This window comes from Plecotus auritus (genome assembly GCF_963455305.1).
Source record: "Plecotus auritus genome assembly, chromosome: 1".
Lineage (NCBI taxonomy): Eukaryota > Metazoa > Chordata > Mammalia > Chiroptera > Vespertilionidae > Plecotus > Plecotus auritus.
Genome location: NC_137770.1, coordinates 208,643,152 through 208,665,903, shown reverse-complemented (window position 1 = coordinate 208,665,903; position 22,752 = coordinate 208,643,152). Strand labels below are relative to the sequence as shown.

General features: G+C 37.5%; 1 protein-coding gene across 39 annotated transcripts in view; it reads left to right on the top strand.

Moving 5' to 3' along the window:
- Positions 1 to 22,752, top strand: part of ADGRL3 (adhesion G protein-coupled receptor L3) — a 798,149-nt gene that overhangs the window by 482,833 nt on the left and 292,564 nt on the right. For all 39 annotated transcript variants that reach the window (XM_080681583.1, XM_080681582.1, XM_080681586.1 and 36 more), the window contains one exon: positions 20,713 to 21,513. In XM_080681583.1, coding sequence (XP_080537709.1) covers positions 20,713 to 21,513 — 801 coding nt within the window. The remainder of the gene's footprint in view (positions 1 to 20,712; positions 21,514 to 22,752) is intronic.

The window sequence follows — 22,752 nt, the reverse complement described above, 5'->3', positions numbered from 1 at the left end:
GTGCCAGACTCTGTTTAAGATTCACACTTTAAAAAAGAAAATAAAAAAGAAAAGGATTCGCAGTAAAACCAGAAAGGTAAGGACTTTTATTTATTTTTAACAACAAGGAAACAGAAGCACAGAAAGATTATGTAACTCATAATGTAAAATACTATAATAATAGAGCCAGAACTTGAACCCATTTGAAAGTATGTGACTTAAAACCTTATTTCAACCACTACAATTCTCTGCCCAATTAAAAAACTACCATCCAATGAAATATTTGTTGAAGAAATTATTTTTAAATGGATAAATCTGAATTCTGACAATAAGGTTAGCTTAAACATGATTAAGAGTTGCAAACAAATTTCTGGCGTATTCAAGGACATTAATTCTTGGGCATAGAGGATTAAACAATATGATAGTATGGAGTTTAAGTAGGCAAAGGCATCTAACTCCCTGGGTGACTGGGAGTCCCAGTGATTTTTATCAGGGGGTTAGCATGCTATCACCTAAATAGCAATTATTTAAAGAAGCACATGTTTTTATAATAGCCAACTTGGTTTTGCTAGGGCTAATGCTTTGAAATGATTATCATTGAAATCATGCATATTATTTTTTTCAACTGGAATTGTTTATTGGGAGCTACTCTTACAGGTATTTAAAAATGTGCGAGGTTCTTTGTCTTATCCAAATATCTAGACTCTGTCCTTAAAAGCAATTCTGAAGGCAGTGCCTGGGTGGTAGATTTGTCCCAGGCTTTGGAGTCAAAACTTTTATGAACTTTACATTTCTATATTTGTAAGAGAAAGCTTATTAATGACTTTGTTTTTGAGAAACAGTAAGTGATATTTACAGAAAAGAAAAGCCAATGACTCATTATTGGGGCATGGACATTGGTCTAACCTTTTGGGGCCTATCTTCATGATGCCCCTACTCTCCCGGAGATCCTTACCTACCTGCAGGGTTCCAAGTACTTCTCCACTAGAGCCATTGCCTTTGTTGTGGATGGTGGACCCACTGATTTTTCTGTTCAGGTAGCAGGGCCACAGTTTGTTGAATTTCTGAATTCCTAAGTAGGATTTTGAAAGAATCAGGGTTAGTCCTTGAACAATATGGGTGTTAGGGGCACCAATCCCCTCCCTGCACAGCTGAAAATCCCCATGAAATTGTTGACCTCCCAGAAACTTAACTGTCAATAGCCCACTGTTGAGCAGAAACCTTGCCAATAACACAGATAAGTCTATTAGCATGTGTTTTATATATTGTACATATTACTATCTACACTGTATTCTTATAATAAAGTAAGCTAGAGAAAAGAAAATGTTACAAAAATTATAAGAGAAAATATATTTATAGTATTTACTGAAAAAAAGTGCATATAAATGGACCTGAGCAGTTTAAATATGTGTTCTGAATAAGGGTAATTTAGGTAATACTTAGAGTGTATGTCAGTGGTCCTGAATTTGTATCTTTATATGTGTATATTTAAAGCATGTCTGAATACCAGATTCTTGGTGGTTCTGTTGAATGAATTAAATTTTATTTACAAATACAGCACTATATATTCATTTAATTTGTTGGCCTCTCAACATAACTGTTTGCTGACCTCCTATACTTACTTGTTTGTCAAGCAAAGTTCCTACATTTCAAATAAATATAACTGATTTGGGTTTTTTGTTTGTATTATTTGGGATTTTTTGGCATCATCAGTACATTGAGAAATAATACTCCACATGTTACCTCTTGACTCCTTACAACTTACCATTCCATCCAGCAGATGCTTCTAAGTTATAGTAACAATAAATTTTGCACATTGATCAAAATTTGACAGCACATCTGTGAATAACTGGTGGTATATCATGAATTATATAGACTTTTGTGGACTGTCCAGGAAAATTACCAACAGGTGGACATTATGTTTAAGGGAAGATCAATCTCCTATTTCAATGACCTACTAGACACAGAGTTTCTTGAATACAGAATCTTCTTACATTAGAGGTTGCTTTTCTCATAAAACACATATTGTAGCACCACTGTCAGCAATTACAGAAAATGTGACCAAATATTATTTGCCTGTGACAGTTGTAGAAGGAGAATACATTGTATTGCACTCTATATAGATGATATTTAGTTTGCAATGTTAACTTCTCCTATGTAAAGAATATGCAATGCTTAGTAGTGCTTCTTTATGTCCTTTCTGTCCAATACTGAAATTAAGATCCATCCTGCAACAGGGGAGGTTCTGAACCTCACAGTGCTACCTTGAAACGTATGTTTTAGAACTCCGTTATAATAGTACAACTGCAGAACTAACAGATGTCACTCTTTCAGTAAGTACAATACTACTGACAACAGTATCAATGAAAATCACATTTGAGATTTATAGGAATCATTTCAAAGTAAATTATATTTTATTTTTTGCATTTCATTCTGTACTCTGTTATATCCACAAATAGAGGTATAGCATTTTTTTTAGCGTATAGGTTTTGGAATCCTACAAATCTGGGTTGAAATCCCAAGCTTGTCAATTGAGATCTATGTGTCCTTAGACCAGTCACTTTGCTGAAACTCTGATCCCTCATCTGCAATATGAAAGTAACTACAGATAAATAAATTAGTTGTATGTGAAGTGCTAAACACAATGCCATGTACAAAGAAATCACTTCACTAAATGGAATCTAAACATTCATTCACTACCATGTATCCCAATTCCCACAAGTTTTTAATTATGGTTATGGAAGAGGAAAAAAAAATTTTTTTCCTGCTACCCTTCTGTGTTCTCTAGAAGGCCCTGTCTAATGGAATGACAAAAGACATTGCAAAGTGGAAATCATGAAAATTTAACCTAAATTCTGTGACACAGGAGAGGAAATGGAAACGCGAAGGAATGGTTAAACCTGAGTGTTTTTATTCTAGGTTTGATATGGAGCAGAATCACATGATAGAACCAAAGGCTATGAATTAAGGGTAGTACACTGAGGAAATCTTAGGTCTGTTCTGGTATTCTTGTCAGCATCCCTCCAACTTTGGAGATAAGGATGCTCCTTTCTTCAGGGTATAGAGAGGACACCTCTCACAAGAGGGTCTTATAGCCTGCTTCAGGGGAGAAGAGGGAGGTCAAAGAGTCCTTCCTGTACTTGTTGCTTCTCACAGCCCTTTCGATGGAAATATTTATTATGCCAAGGCTCCACATTTTAGGATGGTATATTCAGATATTTAAAAAATTCCATAACTGCTCTCACTCTGCGAACATACTTGTTACTATTTAAATCCAAGAGATGGCTGCCATCTGCATGGAGACCAGGGATGCCTGATTCTTCACTGTGGCTTTGTTTCCTTTTGTCTCTGGTGTAGCTCTCTCCATATGCACGTAGGTTCTGTGTTTCTGCACTGGAATGTGTCATTTTAAAATTAAAATTGCCATTTTGGACAAACATCACTATTATATGCTTTCAAGATTATCTGTTTGTTAAACCTGGGTATGTATCTGAGTTGCACAACACTCAGGTTTGTGAAAAAATGATGAGGACTGATGTTGCAGCTACTGCCAATCCACTCATTAAAAAGTACTTACATATACATGTAATGATGAGACTTCATCAATATTTAAGTATGTAAATATGAGTATATATTATTATATCACTGGCTTGATTATGAAGCCTACTTTTATATTAATAAACATACTGTTGTTTTATATTAATTAGACCAGTTGTTAGTGCTCATTTCCTTCAATGAGAAAATATTTTGTAGCCAATTATGCTTGTACTGGTATGATGAGCCTGAAACCAAGGTACATGTGTTTGACTGGAATTGAACCTGGGACCCTTTGGTCCACAGGCCAAGGCTTTATCCACTGAACCAAACCAGCTAGGACTCTATGAAGTATTTAAAAGAAATAAGAACATAGAAAATAAGCAATGGTTTTTATGTAGAAAGTATTTTAATAGTTTCTTATGCATATATATCTAATTACATTTTCTTACCAAAATAGGAAGGGCTATCAAGATAGGGCTAAATTTTAATGACTGTTGTTATAGCATAAAATAAAGTAGTAGAAAATAATTATTACTTCTGATGAAGCTTGAATCTTCAGCTGTGTTTTAGCTGCCTTGACTCAGGGTACATGATGTAAGTGATTTATCTTCCTCTTGACATGAGAAGAGACAGGTCAGATAAAACAAGCTCTAGTTTTCCCCTTTCTACTTCTTTAGCAGAAGTTCTGTGGATGTGTTAAACTTTAGACTCCTGTCTCCAATGTAGCTGGAAAGGATGTAAGAAAAATAAGGTAATGATATTGCAGTAATAAAAAAAAATAATTGGAGTGAAGAAAACAGCCATGTAAAAAACTGAGATTAACAATATATTTGAAAGTATCTCAAATTGAAGTGACTACTAAATAAACATAGAAGTCTGTTTTACTAGAAAAAGATTAACACCTAGATACTGTTTTGTTTACATACACACCCACCCACATACACACACGCACGCACGCACGCACGCACGCACGCCCACACCCTCTTAGCAGATGCCTCTGGCACACATATAGTAGCCTCAACTCTCATTTCCCCCAGACCCAAAGTAAACTATTTCCTGGGCAATCAAGGCCTCCCTCATTTACCTGCTTTTCACCTCAAACTGCTTCTATTTGTCTTCTAGTGTTTGGCCTTAGGCTTTTTCCAAGACCAGTAGCATGCTTAGCTGGCTCCTAGCCATCTGCTTGTGTTGTGGGGCGCTTGTGCCAGTGACGATTGCCTTGACCTCTAAGGAAGAAGGGTCTGCACACCTTTCCCTCAGCTTTATGTTGCTCAGAGGTCTGGGCAGAATTCCTCCTTGTCAACAGGCAACTTCGATGATAACATAGATGGCAGCTGTTCTTCCTTTTCTGTACCCCTCTCCCTGTTCCTTCATACTTCTTCTCTGGGATCACCTCCCAAGTAAACTACCCACATTAAAATTCTTATCTTGACCTCTACTTTCTGGAGATCCCAAATTAGGACACTATGCCCATAGGAACATTTGAATTATGCTTGAGTAACTGAAAACATTTGTAGGCATCATCAGTCAATAAGTACTTAAAAACTATTACTTAATTAAGGGGGGCAGGAATTGAGAGGAGGGCCTCAGTGGGGGAGAAAAGAGGGACATCTGTAACACTTTCCACAATAAAGATAAATTTTAAAAAGTAATCAGTGTTGTGAAAATATTACATAACCTTTTGTAAATCTGGTTTGACAAAATGTTAATCATCTAACCACCTCTTTTAACATTTAATATATTATCTACCTTCTTTTGGAGAGCAGCTGTAATCTTGTTGGGGAAGTGAGATTCACATGTTTGAAACAGTTGGCTGATATTATAGAGAATCTGCTCCTTTCTGGCATTGTACTGATTACTGAATTTCTTGTTAACATGCTAATTGGAGTGATGTCTTACTCCAGATCTTCCAAGGCAATCTCCCATTTGCAGCAGAACTTTCTTCCAAAGGCTTATCTCTCCAAAGCAGGCTTTCCAGAAAGCTGTGGGTCACACAGGAAGTTCTTGAAAACTTCATGGAAGAGCAGGATTTCACCTCTTCTTAGATAAATGTATTGGAGATTGTGAAAGGCAGTGTTAAATGACAAGTGGTGTGCACACGGGCACAGGTATAGGAGAAGCATTATGTTCCATTCCAGAAGAGATGGCTAGGGAGAGAGTGTCCCTAGAACCAACTTTTGTGTGTGCGTGTGCAAAAGGGGAATTTTATGTGTAAGAAAATAGTATATTAAAATGAAAGCAATGCATTCATTTATACATAGCTTTTCACAAGTAAAATCAAATGTGTTCTAATAAAAACTGGCATATATCTACTGAGAGATATGTTGTATTTGTGGTAAGTACATAAAAGATACAGTTGGGCATTTTACAGCTGTGGGCATGATCTGGTTTACTAAACATCAACACGTTTCTTCCATTATATTGCATAAGCAAGGATAAAGTGACTGTCACATGGACTGGGAGAGAGCAGGTCGTATTTTCTTTGAGCATCTATTCTAAATATCGCATGCTTAGCAGATTGGTCAGAATGGCTCTAGGGCAGTGGTCGGCAAACTCATTAGTCAAAGAGCCAAATATCAACAGTACAACGATTGAAATTTCTTTTGAGAGCCAAATTTTTTAAACTTAAACTTCTTCTAACGCCACTTCTTCAAAATAGACTTGCCCAGGCCGTGGTATTTTGTGGAAGAGCCATACTCTCAAGGGGCCAAAGTGCCGCATGTGGCTTGTGAGCCGCAGTTTGCCGACCACTGCTCTAGGGCATTGATTACATAAGCCTAACCCACATTCATTTCCTGTGGGACATAAGGAACTGGAAAAAGGAAGAGTTTGTCTGTCTTCAGAGTGTAAAATTCTTTTTCTCTATGGTATTGTCAAGAGAAGTGCTGACTATTTTCAAACATTTTGTTTATTTCTCAATTATCAGCTTAAGGATAAAGTATAGGACTAAGTTTGTTTCTGTTTTTATTTGTCTAACTGGACATAAACTAGGTTTGCTAATGACCTGTTTTTCTAGTGGTAAATTTTAAAAAGGCATCAAATTAACATCATAAAATCCAAATAATTAACTTGAGCTACCTTCCTTTTCTATAGTGAAGTGTGTAGCTCAAGAAACAATAGATAGAATCTTTTAAAGCCTTAACCAACACCTCATTGACCCTTTTCTAAATATATCCACATACATATCAGAAGTATAGATCTGGTCCTATTACACTGCCATTGACTAAGGTTAACAACGTAGCATTGCTGCCTTGAAAAATAACCTCTCTCTCTGCCTTCTTGAAGTTTGCAAGATAAACATGCACCAATTTTAAATGAAAGTGAGCATCAGTGAACTAGACAGATTTATTGAGTTAGCTTGTAGCAAAATGATCTTGTTCCGTTTGCACATACTTTCTCTGGTAGTAAACGTTTTAATCTATTGATGCCACGGAGAGATGCTACATTAGCTATAAAACAGAAAGAGGGCACTGTTCAGTGACAGGAGCAATAATATGTGTGGTGCAGTAAACACTCTGCAAGAATTTAATGGCCCCGAATTCAAATAGACAATGTATAGTCTCCTAACCTGAAGATAACATAAAGACTGCTGATTCCTCCAAATGCTTAAACTTAACTTAGACATGATATTAAGGCATTCGTTTTATGGTTGTAGAAGAAAATGTGTCTGGCTTCAAAAAGAAGGAAAACCCATTCTCATAGTACTGCCACACATCAGAATTTTATGTTCTGTTCTTCCTTTCATGGCATAAGCATTTGATTTCTATTTTTGTTGCTAAGGAGTTATAGTTTTTCATCACAACTCCCATTCTCTAAAATTTGTAGGTGCAGTGTAGCCTGATACTTCACAATGGTCTGAGGAATCCATGCCACGCATGTCACAAGAGAATTGATGTTAAGAGATTTGTGAGTGAGGATGTCTTTCAGAAATCTAAGAACTCTAAAACTTCCCTTCACACTGTACAGTCAAAATTTACAACTTGAGATTTCATTCCAAATATCATGCGTTTGGATCTGCTTTTCATATTAGTTGACATTTGAAGTAAGACATCAAACTGTTGTGTTACTTCATTTCCCAGGTGAGAAAAGTTCTAAATTGTAAGCACCTCATTAATATTATTCTCCTTACTTTTGTCATCATCCACTTTCTTGTTTGCTAGAGAGCATGGCAGAGGTTAAAAGTGTAGGCTCAGAAGTTCAAACACCAACTCTACTGATTGCTAGTTATAGGACCTCTGTAGTCAATCTCCTCACCTGTGTAATAATGACAATAATCTCAACAGGGTTGTTGGAAGGATTAAATAAAATAATATGAATAAAGTATTCAGCAAATAGACTGACTTAGTATAAATGCTAAATAAGCAGGACCAAAAATAACTTGTTTCAATGTCAGTAAGGAGAAATGCCACAGAGAGTGCAAAATCTTGCTTTGCAGTTGATTGTAGAATAAATATTTTGCAGTGTAGATATATAAGTAGGTAGTGAGAGAAATAATGGATTCCATGGAGAGATAGGAAGTAGTGCCTCAGCACGATTTTATGTGCCTACTTAGCAGAAGTAAAAACCATCCTTTACCATTGGTAAGATTTGTCTCCTCCTTTGTTCACATCATTGAACAAACCAAGTTCATATTTGGAGCCATTTGTCTGTGATTTTAAAAGCATGTCAGTGCCAGCATTTACAATAAGACAGTTAGTACAATAAGACATTGAATTAGATTAGAATCCGGGGAAGCCTGGGTGAATGATACAGGTACTCTGCCTTTCAAGAACCTCTAAGTACTTCCAGAAGAAGGACAGAGAGAAGGTAAAAATGCCAAGTGCTTAGAGAACAGTAAATGAGACAGTGTGAGGAAAATAAAAAAGTAGATATTGGCACACTGTGGCCATAGGATAAACAGCCACTGGTTTGCCTTTGTACTGGCTCATGAGCTATCTTTTATATTTTTAAGAGCTTTAAAAACAAGCAAAAGAAATCACCATTTCCCTGGCCGGTTTGGCTCAGTGGATAGAGTATCGGCCTGCGGACTAAGGGGTCCCGGGTTCGATTCTGGTCAAGGGCATGTACTTTGGTTGCGGGCACGTCCCCAGTGGGAGGTGTGCGGGAGGCAGCTGATCACTGTTTCTCATCGATGTTTCTAACTCTCTATCCCTCTCCCTTCCTATCTGTAAAAAATCAATAAAATATATTTTAAAAAAAAGAAATCACCATAGTGCCACACAGCCTGTATGTGGCTCCTGAAGCCTAAATTGTTCACAATCCAGCCCTTCGCAGAAAAACTTTGCAAATCCCTGAATTAGAACACTCCCCGCTAAATTATGTTGAAATTCGTTATTCAATATGGCTAGTAAATAAAGTAGGGTTCATGGGAGAATAATTTATTATCAAAAGACAGAGTTTGGCTTAACTAGGAAATACTAGTAAGAGCCCTGAGCGGCTCTGAACAGGGGCAGCCATGAAAGCAAGAGCTGAGGAATAGCTACAGTTGTGGAGTGTCTGCCGTAAAAATGGAGACGCTGCTGTGAAACATGATTAGCATATAGGATTAGTAAGGAATACATTTACAAAGATATTGTAAGAAACAAACTTTTGGGAAGTTATAATAATGAATCTAAAATTCTGGAATGTATCCAGATGAATTGGTATTAGCATCTCAGTTTTATCAAAGACCAAAAAACTAAAGGAGTAAAGATCTTAAATTGACTTTTCAAGACATTATGTTGTGTTTTTTCTACTAGTGGATTATGAAATTAATTTTGTTTGTTTTTATTTATAGTTGTGGCAATTGTATTTGTATCAATAACTTTGTTATCATTAACCAGATTACTATGAAATATAAAATACTAGAGGCCCAGTGCACAAAATTTGTTCACGGGGTAGGTGTCCCACAGCCCAGCCTGCACCCTCTCCAATCTGGGACCCCTGGAGGGATGTCCGACTGCCCGTTTAGGCCCGATCCCGGTCGGACATCCCTCTCACAATTTAGGACTGCTGGCTCCCAACTGCTCGCCTGCCTGCCTTCCTGATTGCCCCTAATCACTTTTGCCTGCTAGTCTGATCACCCCCTAACCACTCCCCTGCCAGCCTGATTGATGCCTAACTGCTCCCCTGCCAGCCTGTTTGCCCCTAACTGCCCTCCCCTACAGGCCTGGTCACCCCTAACTGCCCTCCCCTGTAGGCTTGATCACCCCCAACTGCCCTCCCTTGTAGGCCTGGTCCCTCCCAACTGCCCTCCCCTGCTGGCCTGATCGCCCACAACTGCCCTCCCCTGCTGGCCATCAGGTGGTGGCCATCTTGTGTCCACATGGGGTCAGTCATCTTTGACCACATGTAGGCAACCATCTTGTGTGTTGGAGTGATGGTCAATTTGCATATCATTCTTTTATTAGATAGGAGGATTAAATAGGATAGAAACCTGGTGCACGGGTGGGGGCCAGCTGGTTTGCCCTGAAGGGTGTCCCGGTGGATCAGGGTGGGAGTTCCCTTGGGGCGTGGGGTGCCTGGGTGAGGGGCCTGTGGTGCTTTGCAGGCTGGCCATGCCCCCCCCCCCCCCCCGCCACGGCCCAAGCGGAGGCCCTGGTATCTTGGATTTATTTATCTTCTATAACTGAAACTTTGTAGCCTTAAGCGGAGGCCAAGGCAGGCCAGGGCTGCAGGAAACTTGGCTTCCTCCATCGCCGGGGGCAACTCAAGCCTCCTGCTCTCTCCAGCTCCATGACCACAGCCATTTTTGTTGGGATTATTTATCTTCTATAATTGAAACTTGGTAGCCATAAGCAGAGGCCAAGGCAGGCCAGGGCAGGCGTAAAGCTTGGCTTCCTCCATTGCTGGGGAAACCCAAGCCTCCTGCTCTCTCTGTGGCCGCAGCCATCTTGGTTGGGTTAATCTGCATACTCGCTCCTGATTGGCTGGTGGGCATGGCTTGTGGGTGTGGCAGAGGTGCGGTCAATTTGCATGTTACTCTTTTATTAGATAGGATATCCTGCTCTTTGGCAAGTGTGAATCTACAAGTTCCAAGTGGGTGGGGTATTTGAAAGACTTCTGCCGAGTGCTAGAGTATGTAGTAGCTCCTCAGATTCCTAACCCATCCCTCAGAATGTTGGCCAGAAGTAAAGGAACTTGAAATCTTTCAGCTTCTAGTTATCCCATCAGTAAAATTAGGATAGTCATTCCACCCTCAGAATACATAAAATTAAGTGAATCAAAAAAAGCACATACTTAATAATTGTTTATATTATATTGAGTTAAAAATTGTGTTTTGTGGTTAATCTTAAATCTGGTTGATTTTTCCTATTTGTAAAATATCAGGTGAGACTAAATGACACCCAAAAAGTATTTCAGCACCCAAACCCTGGATCTATCAATTATGAAGTATTTGCTAAACATCTGGGATTAGATCTAGGTTCATTCTGAATATCTACTTCGTTGCATATCCAGAGCTAGATGCATAGAACATAGTTATAAAAACAGTCAAGTAACATATATTGCTCAGGAATGAATGGACAATTTCCACAAGAAGTTTGATTTTATTCAAGCTGTTCTGTGATTCTAGCTTCAGCTTCTCTTAACAATTCACCGTCTCTCTATTGTGGTTTGTGTTAATCTCTTTACACAGGTTCCTTTGAAAGCATTTAAAAATAGCTTATCATTGGTAAATATACATATTGAAAAATCTCAGTTATTAAGCTATAAGCATCCCTAAGGCAGTAGCTCAGTTTCGTCCTCTGTAACATATTCATATTCATACAAGAACCACCAAATCCACACAATTTCCTTGAGGATTAAATAACGGAATCCACAGATGGATCCACAGTATGTGTTCAGTAACTGTTAGGTACTATGATTTATTTTTGTCTCTATACTCTCAGCTCTGAGAGCCTTGCACATAACAAATGTATTCAACAGATCTAATATGTAAGTATACATATGTAGTCGTAGCCATTCTGAGGGGACTTTCTCTTTGTGTTTTGTTTAGCAATTCTAAATGCCCTGTGGTTGTTGCTTAGTGGTAACTAATCAGTATAACAAGGTACATCCTTGAAAGAAGTGAAATGTTGACTTTAACTCTTACCAGTAATAACTTTGAAAAATATTATTTTTACTGGAGCGGTTACCAATATATTCTCAAAAGTCTCTCCTAATTAGCACCATTTTCTTTTAAAAGGCTGAGTTGACAGTTTGAAAGATTTTATAGATACATCAATGAGATGGAAAGTTTGAATACAAAATAAAAGGCAATCTCAGTTTCTGCAGCATCTATAGATACTGTATTTAAGTGTTTAAATTAGAATGTGTCTGGTGAAAGCATTTTATAAATTATTGGCATTTTCAATCTACACACTGTAGGTGGGAATTCATTAGGAGCTGTTAATTTTGGAGACAAATATAAAGCCATAATAATGCAAGGTGCTTGAGTGGCACTTTTATTCACTGATGCATAAGTAGTATTTGGAAAACAATTTAGAAGCTGAGCTGCAGCGATTACCTGTCTTTCATTAAAGAAAGGATTAGTACTTTATTTACTGAAAGAGACAGATGTCTGTCAAAGTTTTTGATATGCAGTATACAAAAAAAATTAATGAACTCCACGGGGTTTTTTTATTTCTATTTACTGAAGTGCTTCTGTTTTTTTTTGGTTTTTTTTGGCAGATGTGAAATGGAATAAGGGAAAAATTTTCTCTGTTTTAGAACAATAAGAATTAATAAGACATGCGGTTTTCAGCACAAGTTTGTTTCTGGTGATAACAAATCCTGTTTCCTTGGCAAAGGAATGAGTAACCCATTTTTCCCCATTATTTTATCTTCTCTGGAGGGATGCATTGCATCACTGCTGTCAGGGTTAATAACACTGAAAAGGATGGCATTCAGTTCCTTTCTTTGGAAGTACCACAGTGCAATTCATCATTGCATGGAGGAATAAAAAAATATTAATTGAACTATTTCTATATGCTGGGCACTGACAATACAATAACGAATAAGACCAAAACATGAATTTGAACTCTAGCTGGTTTGCTCAGTGGTTAGAACATTGGACCACACACCAAAAGGCTGAGGATTCAATTCTTGTCAAGGGCATGTACCTCAGCTGCAGGCTTTATCCCTGGCCCCAGTCAGGGTGTGTGTGGGAGGCAACCAATTGATGTGTTCCTCGGTCTCTACTCCTGCCTTCCACTCCCTAAAAAACAATGGAAAAAATATCCTCAGCTGAGGATTAACAAAAAAATAAAATAAAATAAAAACAAATATTAATTTGAATTCCAATTCTATGCATCTTTTTTCCAATTTTATTTTTTTTGTTGATCTTATTCCAGATCTTCCCATGCACCCCCACCCCCATTTGCCACTTCTGCCCAGCCCCAACCCTGCCCTCCCTCTGGCCATCACCACACTGTCAGTGTCTATGCATTATGCATATATATTCTTCGGCTAATCTCTTCACCTTTTTTCATGCAGTTCCCTGCTCGCTCCCTTCTTCTGACAGCTGTCTGTGTCCGTTCCATGCATCTATGCCTCTTTTTCTATTTTGTTTGTAAGTTTATTTTGTTCACTAGATTCCACATATAAATGAGATCATATGGTATTTGTCTTTCTCTGACTGGTTTATTTCACTTAGCACAATAATCTCCAGGTCCACCCATGCTGTTACAAAAGGGAAGATTTTGTTATTTTTTACAACTGCATAGTATTCCATTGTGTAAATTACCATAGTTTTTTTATCCACTCATCTGCTGATGGGCACTTTGGCTATTTCCAGATCATGGCTATTGTAAGTAGCACTGCTATGCATATATTCTTTTGAATTGATGTTTTCGCGTTCTTAGGATATATTCCCAGAAGTGGGCTTGCTGGGTCAAAAGGTAGTTCTGTTTTTAATTTTTTTTTAGGAAACTCTATACTGTTTTCTACAGAGGCTGCACCAATCTGTTTTACCACCAACAGGGGGTACAGGAGGGTTCCCTTTTCCCCACATCCTTGTTGTTTGTTGTTTTATTGATGGTATCCATTCTGTCAGGTGTGTGGTGATACCTCATTGTGGCTTTAATTTGCATCTCTCTGGTGATTAGTGACATTGAGCATTTTTGTTTGTGGATGATGCACCATCAGCAAATTTTCATCCAAGACTGATTTTTTTACTACTTAATTAGTTTGCGTTTCTGCCATTTTTCTAACTACCCAGCTACCTGTGATAAGAGTACCCAAAGGTATTTTAATAGTCTAAGCCAATGTAGCCAAGAAAATAATTCTGTTTAAAATATGCTATATTTCAGGGAAAAAAATACATGTTTATAAATTATTTAATACCTTATAGCCATCTTATGTTTCCTCTAAGTGGCTATTTATTTCAGAAATATAGAGGTATCATTGGATTATAAGTCTCTCCTCATTTCAAACATTAAATTGTAGTTAGAAAATATGCTGTATAACTTCATTTTTTTAAATTAAGCTACATTAGAATTAGATACAATTTCATACTTCTTAGTTATGGCACTAACAATTTTTTGCACACACAATTTTATTTGTCTCTAATTCTCAATGCAGTTTGAAAAGGCTTGACAATGCATGCCTATGCTCTCTCATCCTTACCTTTTTAATTTAAATAATGCAATTCACAAGTATTACATATGGTGCAGATATGCATAGAACTCGTAACATCTTATTTTCTAAACAGTGACATGACTATATATTATATCTATTTTATGAACTGTTGGAAAATGAAAGGAGCTTATACTAATCTTTTTTCCCATTTCTTCCTTTTATACAGAGTAAAATTACCCTTAGTTTGAATTTGTCATTTGCTCTAACCACAGGATATAGCTTATGACGTTAAGTTTGACAAAGGACAGCAATGAAATCGTTTTAAGAAAATATGTAAATATATTTGCAGAGGCCTAGTGGACAATGAAAATAGTTTGGGGATTAAAAGTGAAGAGAGAAAAGAAGAGAAACTAGTTCCAAAGAGGTTTGGAAATGGATAATGACAGCTATAATGTCAGAATGCAGGATATTGGATGAGACAAAATGACAGCGGGTCCTGAAGCAGGCCTGGCACAGTTGTCATCGTGCAATTCATTTATTTATGATCTTATTAGAGAGAGGAGAGAAGGGGGTATTCTTACTCCAAATATTTAGATTATTACAGGCTACTTTGTAGCAACAAATTTTTCTTGTCAAACTAACTCTCAAGACCATCCATACACTTTTTTTCTTCCATTTCCTTTTTATTCTTTCCAGTTTTTATGTTAAATGAGTTGTAGATACAAACTGCTTGTACAGTTTACTTCCCTCCTTGTCCATTGAAATATTTAAACATATTATGCTGATTCGTGTTATCCACATACGATTTGATATAGTAAATCCAGACTCTGTTTTACCACTTTTCTCTTTTTACTACATGCTTAAAATATCAAGAAGCAGAAGTAATCATTTTTATTTGAATTAGATATTAATTCAGTAACTATTTACTGAGAATTTACTATGTGCCAGGCCCTGTAAGGTTGTAAAGGATATAGTGGTAAGCATGTTTTTCGAACCCATGCAATTTGTTTGTGTATTTCAAGGGAGGGGAACTTCTAGAATCTGAATTAGATGATGGAAAAATGACTGGCTAATCCTAAATGTTACTAAGCTTTTCAATGACAAATTATGTTTGCCTTGCCAGTTTTTATTATGGGAATATGATTTGTGTGTGCTTGTTTCAACTTAAATTATGGGATTGTTTTACTTCCGTCTTGAAAATAGCAAATAAATGATAAATGAGCTACAACCAGTCATGACATAGGCAAGACCATAATAATTTTCTCCAAAGTAGAACTGCCTAATAAATCTTAATTTTAAGTAACCGGCTAGTAACAGAAGCGAGCTTTGCTTATGCTACAGCTTATACCAATATTTTAAAAAAATATATTTTATTGATTTTTTTACAGAAAGGAAGGGAGAGGGATAGAGAGTTAGAAACATCAATGAGAGAGAAACATTGATCAGCTGCCTCCTGCACACCCCCCACTGGGGTTGTGCCCACAACCAAGGTACATGCCCTTACTGGAATCGAACCTGGGACCCTTCAGTCCACAGGGCCGATGCTCTATCCACTGAGCCAAACCAGTTAGGGCTTATGCCAATATTTTTGAAATGAGACTAGACCAGAGAATTAAAAGCAACATTTTACCTAATGACAATTGAGAAAATATAGGTGAAAGTTCTTTGTGGGGACAAAGAGTGTATTCATGCATTAAAGTGTAACAGTATTTAAGAATATAAAACATTATCAATACCTTCTATCACATATTTTATTTTCCTCATTAACCACCAAGAAATTAGCGTATTTGCCCTTAACTATAATACCACTTAAGAATTCTATGTAAAATAAGACTAAAGTTGTGTGAGTATACATTTCATATTTTAGAATACCTTCCTTTATAATTCTCAAAAATATATCTATTTAGAGCTGTTTCAAGGAATGAAATTAGTTCTAGAAATTTCTTTGCAGGGTAGTCTATGAAAATGTCAACATTGGTATGACTTTTCACTCCCAGCCTCCACCTTGTTGTAATGGGCCTCAAGTCCAAACTTTTGAGACTATCCAGATATACAAAAAGCCAGCAACCAGAACGCCATAACAACCAAAATGACCAATCGCTATGATGCCCACTGTGGCCAGCGAACCAGCTGGATCGGGGGTAGGGGGTGGGGCTGGCCTGCCAACCTCCCGAGGCCCCTCCCCACAGCGGGCCTGCCCCTGATTGGCCTCTCCCACCAGATCCAGGGCAGCCCTTCTCCTCAGCTGGCCCCCACCCCCAATTGGCCTGCAGTCCCTCGCCCCGGCTGGCCCTGCCCATGATTGCCCCACACCCCAATAGGGGGCGGTGCCAGTGGCCAACCTCCTGTAGCCCCTCCCGCTGTCTGTCCTCACTCCCGATGAGCCCTCACCACCCCATAGGCCCACAGCCCCTCCCCCTGGCTGGTCCCACCCATGATTGCACCCCCCCCCCCCCGCAACCCAAATCAGGGGCAGGGCTGGCCAGCCAACCACCTGTGGCCCCTCCTCCCAGCCAGCCTCACCTCTGATCAGACCCCACCACCCCATCAACCTGCAGCCCCTCCCCTAAGCCTGCTCCACCCCTGATCACCCCCCACACCAATTGGGGCTGGGGCTGGCTGGCCAACCTCCCATAGCCCCTCCCCTGGCCACTGGCTCCCCCACTGGTCCCCCCACTCCATTCAGTGGTGGGGCTGGCTGACCAGCCCACAGTCCCTACCCATGGCCAGCCCTGCCCCCAAATGCCCCCCCCACCCCAATCCAGGGTGGGGCCCACTGGCCAATTACTGGCAACCCCCCCCCCAGCTGGCCCATCCCTGATTGGGCCCAGTCAGGGTGGAGCAGCTGGCCAACCTTCCACTGTCTTCTCACAACAGGCCTGGCCCTGATCTGCCCTGATTGGGGCCAGGCCAGCTGGACCCCACCTGTGCACAAATTCGTGCACTGGGCCTCTAGTTGATTCAATAATTGCTTAAGGTGCTTACTTCTCCTAGTTGTCAGCCTTGACTCAGGTTTAGCATGAAGTCCATCTCTTAGGTAAAGCTTTACAGTTACAGCCCAAAGAACATTGCAATTACTCAGCAAAGATTAATTGAGGATGATGATAAATTATAACAATTTAATAGTTTTTATAAGTCCTAGAAGTACTGTTAAAATAAGATTTGTATATTAGTAAGATCAGGAATCTAAAAAAGATAATCCCATTTGTAACTTCTTAAATATAATTTTATATATATGAATGATATTGTAAAGTTTCAAAAAAGTCAATGGAGAGAAATAAAGTGTAATTTTGAAAATAATTGAAGACATGAGCTTAGCTAAGTCAAAGCATAAAAATCTCATCCAAATATAATTACCAAAACAATATTTCTCCCTTGTTTTGAAACTTTCCTAGAGTTTTAAATTTATTTATTGTGCATAATATCCCATTTTATCCCTTTCTCTGAAATTATCTTTGATTTACATCACTTGCAACTTGTGCTTTTCAAGTTTGTGAGATGAGCCCATTCTTTCCTGGCTCTTTTCCTCTATTTTCCACTGGGCTCATTTTCTCTTGTTGTGATCTAAGCAAATTGTTTCTGACGAGACACATACTTATAGGATAATGAAGATGCTACTTGATGTGTTTCATGAACATGTTATAGCTTCCCAGAATTTTCCCTGACTTGTACCTGAAAAGTACTAATAGAATCTAATTTGAGAGATATGTAACCATAACAGGTTTAAGAATCAACTTATCCTTACCAGAGCATGTTGAAAACACAGTTCAGAATTTCAGAAAAGGCCAGAGCAGGTGACTTATTATTTATATCAACCTTCTAATACAGATTTTTTTCTGAAGGGCATTATTTTTCCACAACAATATAAAATATTGATGAGTGGGAAGAAGAGAGTATCTTCAAAAAGGATTCTAAATCCATTTTTCAGGATGTGAGAATTCCCTGTTAATGGGTTGCCTCATGAGGTGCATTTCTCATCAGACTGACAGGCTATGGAAAATCTTAGGCCTCAGGAAATGAGTCACAAAGTCCTTTCTTCTGAAGAAATTCATTCTGGAGATGGATAAAAAGCAAGACTATTATGGTAAATAGTGGTATAAACTTTAGTATTTCAAAAATGACTCTAGCCAAAAAAATTGAAAGTTTTCTGTGTATTTTACCAACCTGCCTTTCAAATGGAAATTTTGGTGTTCTTACTGTGAATATTGTATTTCCTACACCTATAGTTAAAAAGGATGTTTATTCAATCTTAGCTTGATTAACTTTTTTCTTAGTTTTTCTGTTTGTACTGTAACTTTAAGCTGATAATATGATTTTGATTATATTTTAGAAAATAATTTTGCTAGAGGAATGGGTTTGTAAAAATAAGCCATATAATGTTCAATAAATCAAGTATGAGTGAAATTAATTATATACTTTCAGTTTGGAAGAGGTGAATAAAAAGTGCTTGGCCAATACCGTACCATTAATCTATTCTCTTTTCTTCTTTCTCTCTCTTTATTTCTCTCTCTCCAATAGAAGTGGAACAAAAAGGTAATTAAATACCTTTCATAAATTATCTATTATTTATAGGCTAAGTTATTTAACAGTTTAACATTTAGTTAACATAATTTTGTTATTAATTCTTATATATTTTATGAAAAATTATTTACTACTTCTGCTGCTCAACTTCACTTTAATCTGTTGGCTTGACCAGTGCTGGTTTGATTCTTGTATCCTAAGACAGTTTAATAGTGTAAACATTTTAATTGTGTATTTTATTCCTCTTTATTTTTAAATAAATAGTTAGAAATCCAGTAGATGGTGATGGATAGTGATTGATTTAGATTTGTTTTTATTTCTATACTAATTTTTCATAACTTTGCTGTTGTTTCCCCTGTTTCTTTATTTTTTAACTATTGGGGGAAAAGGGAGATGGATTTCTTGAAATATCTTAAAACAAATTACTTTTTAAACCAAGGGCTGATTATTAATTAACATAAAGTTTATATGTAATTTTTACAACAATGCCTACCCATCCTTTATAATTATATCCATCATATTAGAATCCTGGGAAATTCTTCTAACATCAGTTTTATAAATTGAATTGGCCCTCTATCCTCTTTATGGAAGAGTTTGATAGCTTTTTCCCGAATTTTTTTATTTCTCCAAAAGTAAAACTTTGGGCACTTTAATAATGTACTTTCCTTTTTAATAACCTCCAAATCCTAGCTCAGTTTCACTTTAGGCTGCTTCTGGTGGATCTAGGCTTATAGTTTCTATTAAACATCTAATTACTAATATCAAGAAAATAATACTTTTTTTCATTAATCATTGAAATATTGGGTAAACATCCAAGTTCCTTGTGAATTTCTAATTCCACAACCCAATACATGTGTAATCATTTGAAACATAACAGTAGACTGCATGATTATTTTTCAGTGTGTTTGCTTTGCAAAAATATCACAGCAGTGTTTCCCATAGCAGGTTCGGAAGAATGTTCCACGACAAAGAGGCTCTGTAGAAAGGATTCCATGATCAAACCAGTCGGCAAAATTTGCTCACCTTCCCACTTCTGCTTTGGAGATTCACTAATGTACCTAAGCTATTGGAATCTCTGCCACAACTCTTTCTAGCATGATATGGGTTTATACGTGACTAAGGACCCTTTTTTTTCTTTCTGTGTAACGTCTAGCTATACTACTAGAAACAGGTGCTTCGAGGACCACCCTTTGGGAAACATTGCTTTATAGTCCCTTTGTTGCAGATCAATCAGCCAAGCTTTCTTACCACCACTGACGCAATGTGCTACTGAATCATATTAAAAATCAACTTAATCAGACACCTCTTACCCATTTTCAGTCTGAAGTATGAGCAGCAAAATATTATAGCAAGTATTTTAATGCTCTTCTCATGTAACAGTAAAAGGTACATGTTTTTAAGTTCCAATACTACTGTATTTAACAGGACATTCTTAACTGATTAAAATCTAGACCTTGGGTTCTGCTCTGTAACCTGTCACCTTTTCTTCTCTCCTTATTCCTTCTTTCCTTTCTTTCTCTTCCTTTCTCCTTTCCCTTCCAGTATTCATCCATCACTCATTTTTAATTGTGTGGGTTGCATGCTCTGTGTGCACTATCGCAGCTTTAAGAGCTTTGTTTCCTAGAAGATTCAGTGGCCTGTATTGCAGGGCTTTACTTTCCCTTTGCTATTATATTTAATTACTATTGGATTTCTACATATTTCTTAACGACAAGTATTGAATAGCTGATATCATTGGAGTAAAAACAACATGTTTTGAACATTTTAAATAAGGTACACAAAAACATGTATTAGCATTGGCATCTGTTATGTCTATGGGATACATAGACATACAGCTCATTTGTATACGTATAACCAAAAATATGGTAATACATGTGTACAAAGGTGGAAACCAAAGGAAAGCACAGCTACTCATAAAAGGCCAAATTTTTTCAGCAAACGAAATCTAAATGATTTTCAAATAAAAGTCAAAATTAATGTGTATGACTACATTGTGTTCTCAGAAGAATGCAGCAAAAATAATTAAGTGGTGGTGGGTATCTCTTGTTAGAGTCGCATTCCACTTGGTGGAAAATAAGAATGAGTGGCAAAATATAAAAATTAATATATTTATTATTTTAACTCTTTTTCTCCCAACAGTTTTTCTTTGTCCTGGACTACTAAAAGGAGTGTATCAGAGTGAACATTTGTTTGAGTCTGACCACCAATCTGGGGCATGGTGCAAAGACCCTCTACAGGCTTCTGACAAGATTTATTATATGCCCTGGACCCCTTACAGAACTGATACCCTGACCGAGTACTCATCCAAGGATGACTTCATTGCTGGAAGGCCAACTACAACCTACAAGCTTCCTCACAGGGTGGATGGCACAGGGTTTGTAGTGTATGATGGAGCTTTGTTCTTCAACAAAGAGCGCACCAGGAACATAGTAAAGTTTGATTTGCGGACTAGGATAAAGAGTGGAGAGGCTATCATAGCAAACGCCAACTACCACGATACCTCCCCTTACCGATGGGGAGGTAAATCGGACATAGACCTAGCAGTGGATGAGAATGGGCTATGGGTCATCTATGCAACAGAACAAAACAATGGTAAAATTGTCATTAGTCAACTGAACCCTTACACCTTACGGATCGAAGGGACATGGGACACTGCATATGATAAAAGGTCAGCTTCCAACGCGTTTATGATTTGTGGGATTCTGTATGTGGTCAAATCTGTGTATGAGGATGATGACAACGAGGCCACAGGGAATAAGATTGACTACATTTACAACACCGACCAAAGTAAGGATAGTGTGGTGGATGTGCCCTTTCCCAACTCATACCAGTACATAGCAGCTGTGGATTACAACCCCAGGGACAACCTTCTTTATGTATGGAATAACTATCACGTCGTGAAATATTCTTTGGATTTCGGACCTCTGGATAGTAGATCAGGTAAGTTTGACTTTTGATGGTTCTCAAGAGGGAAAATGTTTACAGTTTATTCTCAATAAGTTTATTGTACATTTGATTTGACTGCTTTCGTGGTCTTTTTTTCTGGCCTCTGTACCTGAAATGGTTCATTGTCTTTTCATCTAAACAATGCTGTTATTGACCACGTTCAGCTATAAAACCTGACTCTCTCCTCTGTGCAGCTAGTCTCCAGTCGTTAGCCCTTCTTTGAAGGGCATGTTGATCATCAGCTGATTAATTCTTCAGGTAGTGTAGTACGCAAAATCTCTACTGAGATAGAATGCTATTCCATCTAATTCATTGTGACTTGCCTTCAGTAGTGTTCTCCACTTGGAAAACATCAAAGGGTTGGCTCGTATGAATGCTTCCACAGTCTTACACCAATATATTCACTTCATAGAAAACATCATATATGACCACTTCTAATATTGTCATTTGAGTATAAATATGTCTATATAACTGATACATATAGAAAAATGTTCATAACTGATAAATACAAAAATATCTTAATTTTAGTAAAAAATGCAAAACACAACTCTGAGTAAACTTGAGATAATATTTAATTCCCTGGTTTTTTTTATAATCACTAGGACATACTGTTTAATTTTCATAAATTGCTTTTTATTTTACTGACACAACTGAGCAGAATTATCTCAGTTTCGAAGCTAAATTATTTCAGACTAGCAATAATATTATTTCATATGGCAAAGCATAATGGAAAACTAAGATAAAGGCATCTGAATTTTGATAGAAATATAGCAATTTAAAGTGTATTTTTTATTTCAGTGCTTACATGTTAACACTGAAATAACTGAAAACATTTACAGTTTATTCTCAATAAGTTTATTGTATATTTTTATTAGACTGTCTTTTTTATTTTCTCTACTGCTTTTACTATTATTTTACTATCAAACTATTCTGCTTTCTAGCTTGGTCATTTTATACATCTCTTCTTATACAATTAAATTCTAAGTTCCATAGGGCCAATAACCTTGTCTTACCCATCCTTTCATTAGATTTTAAGTTGGCCATTATTTCTGCCTTCTCAGACACTAGTGTAATAGGTGGCATATGCAAATAAAGATTCAATAACTCTTTGATGAATGACTGAAGGAATGAATGGCTTTTCACTTCTTACTGAGATATAATGCCAAATTAGGTGGCATTTTCTCTAATGCTGAGAGGCTGCAGTCAGAGTGATAAGAGTGATAGCAATTCTTT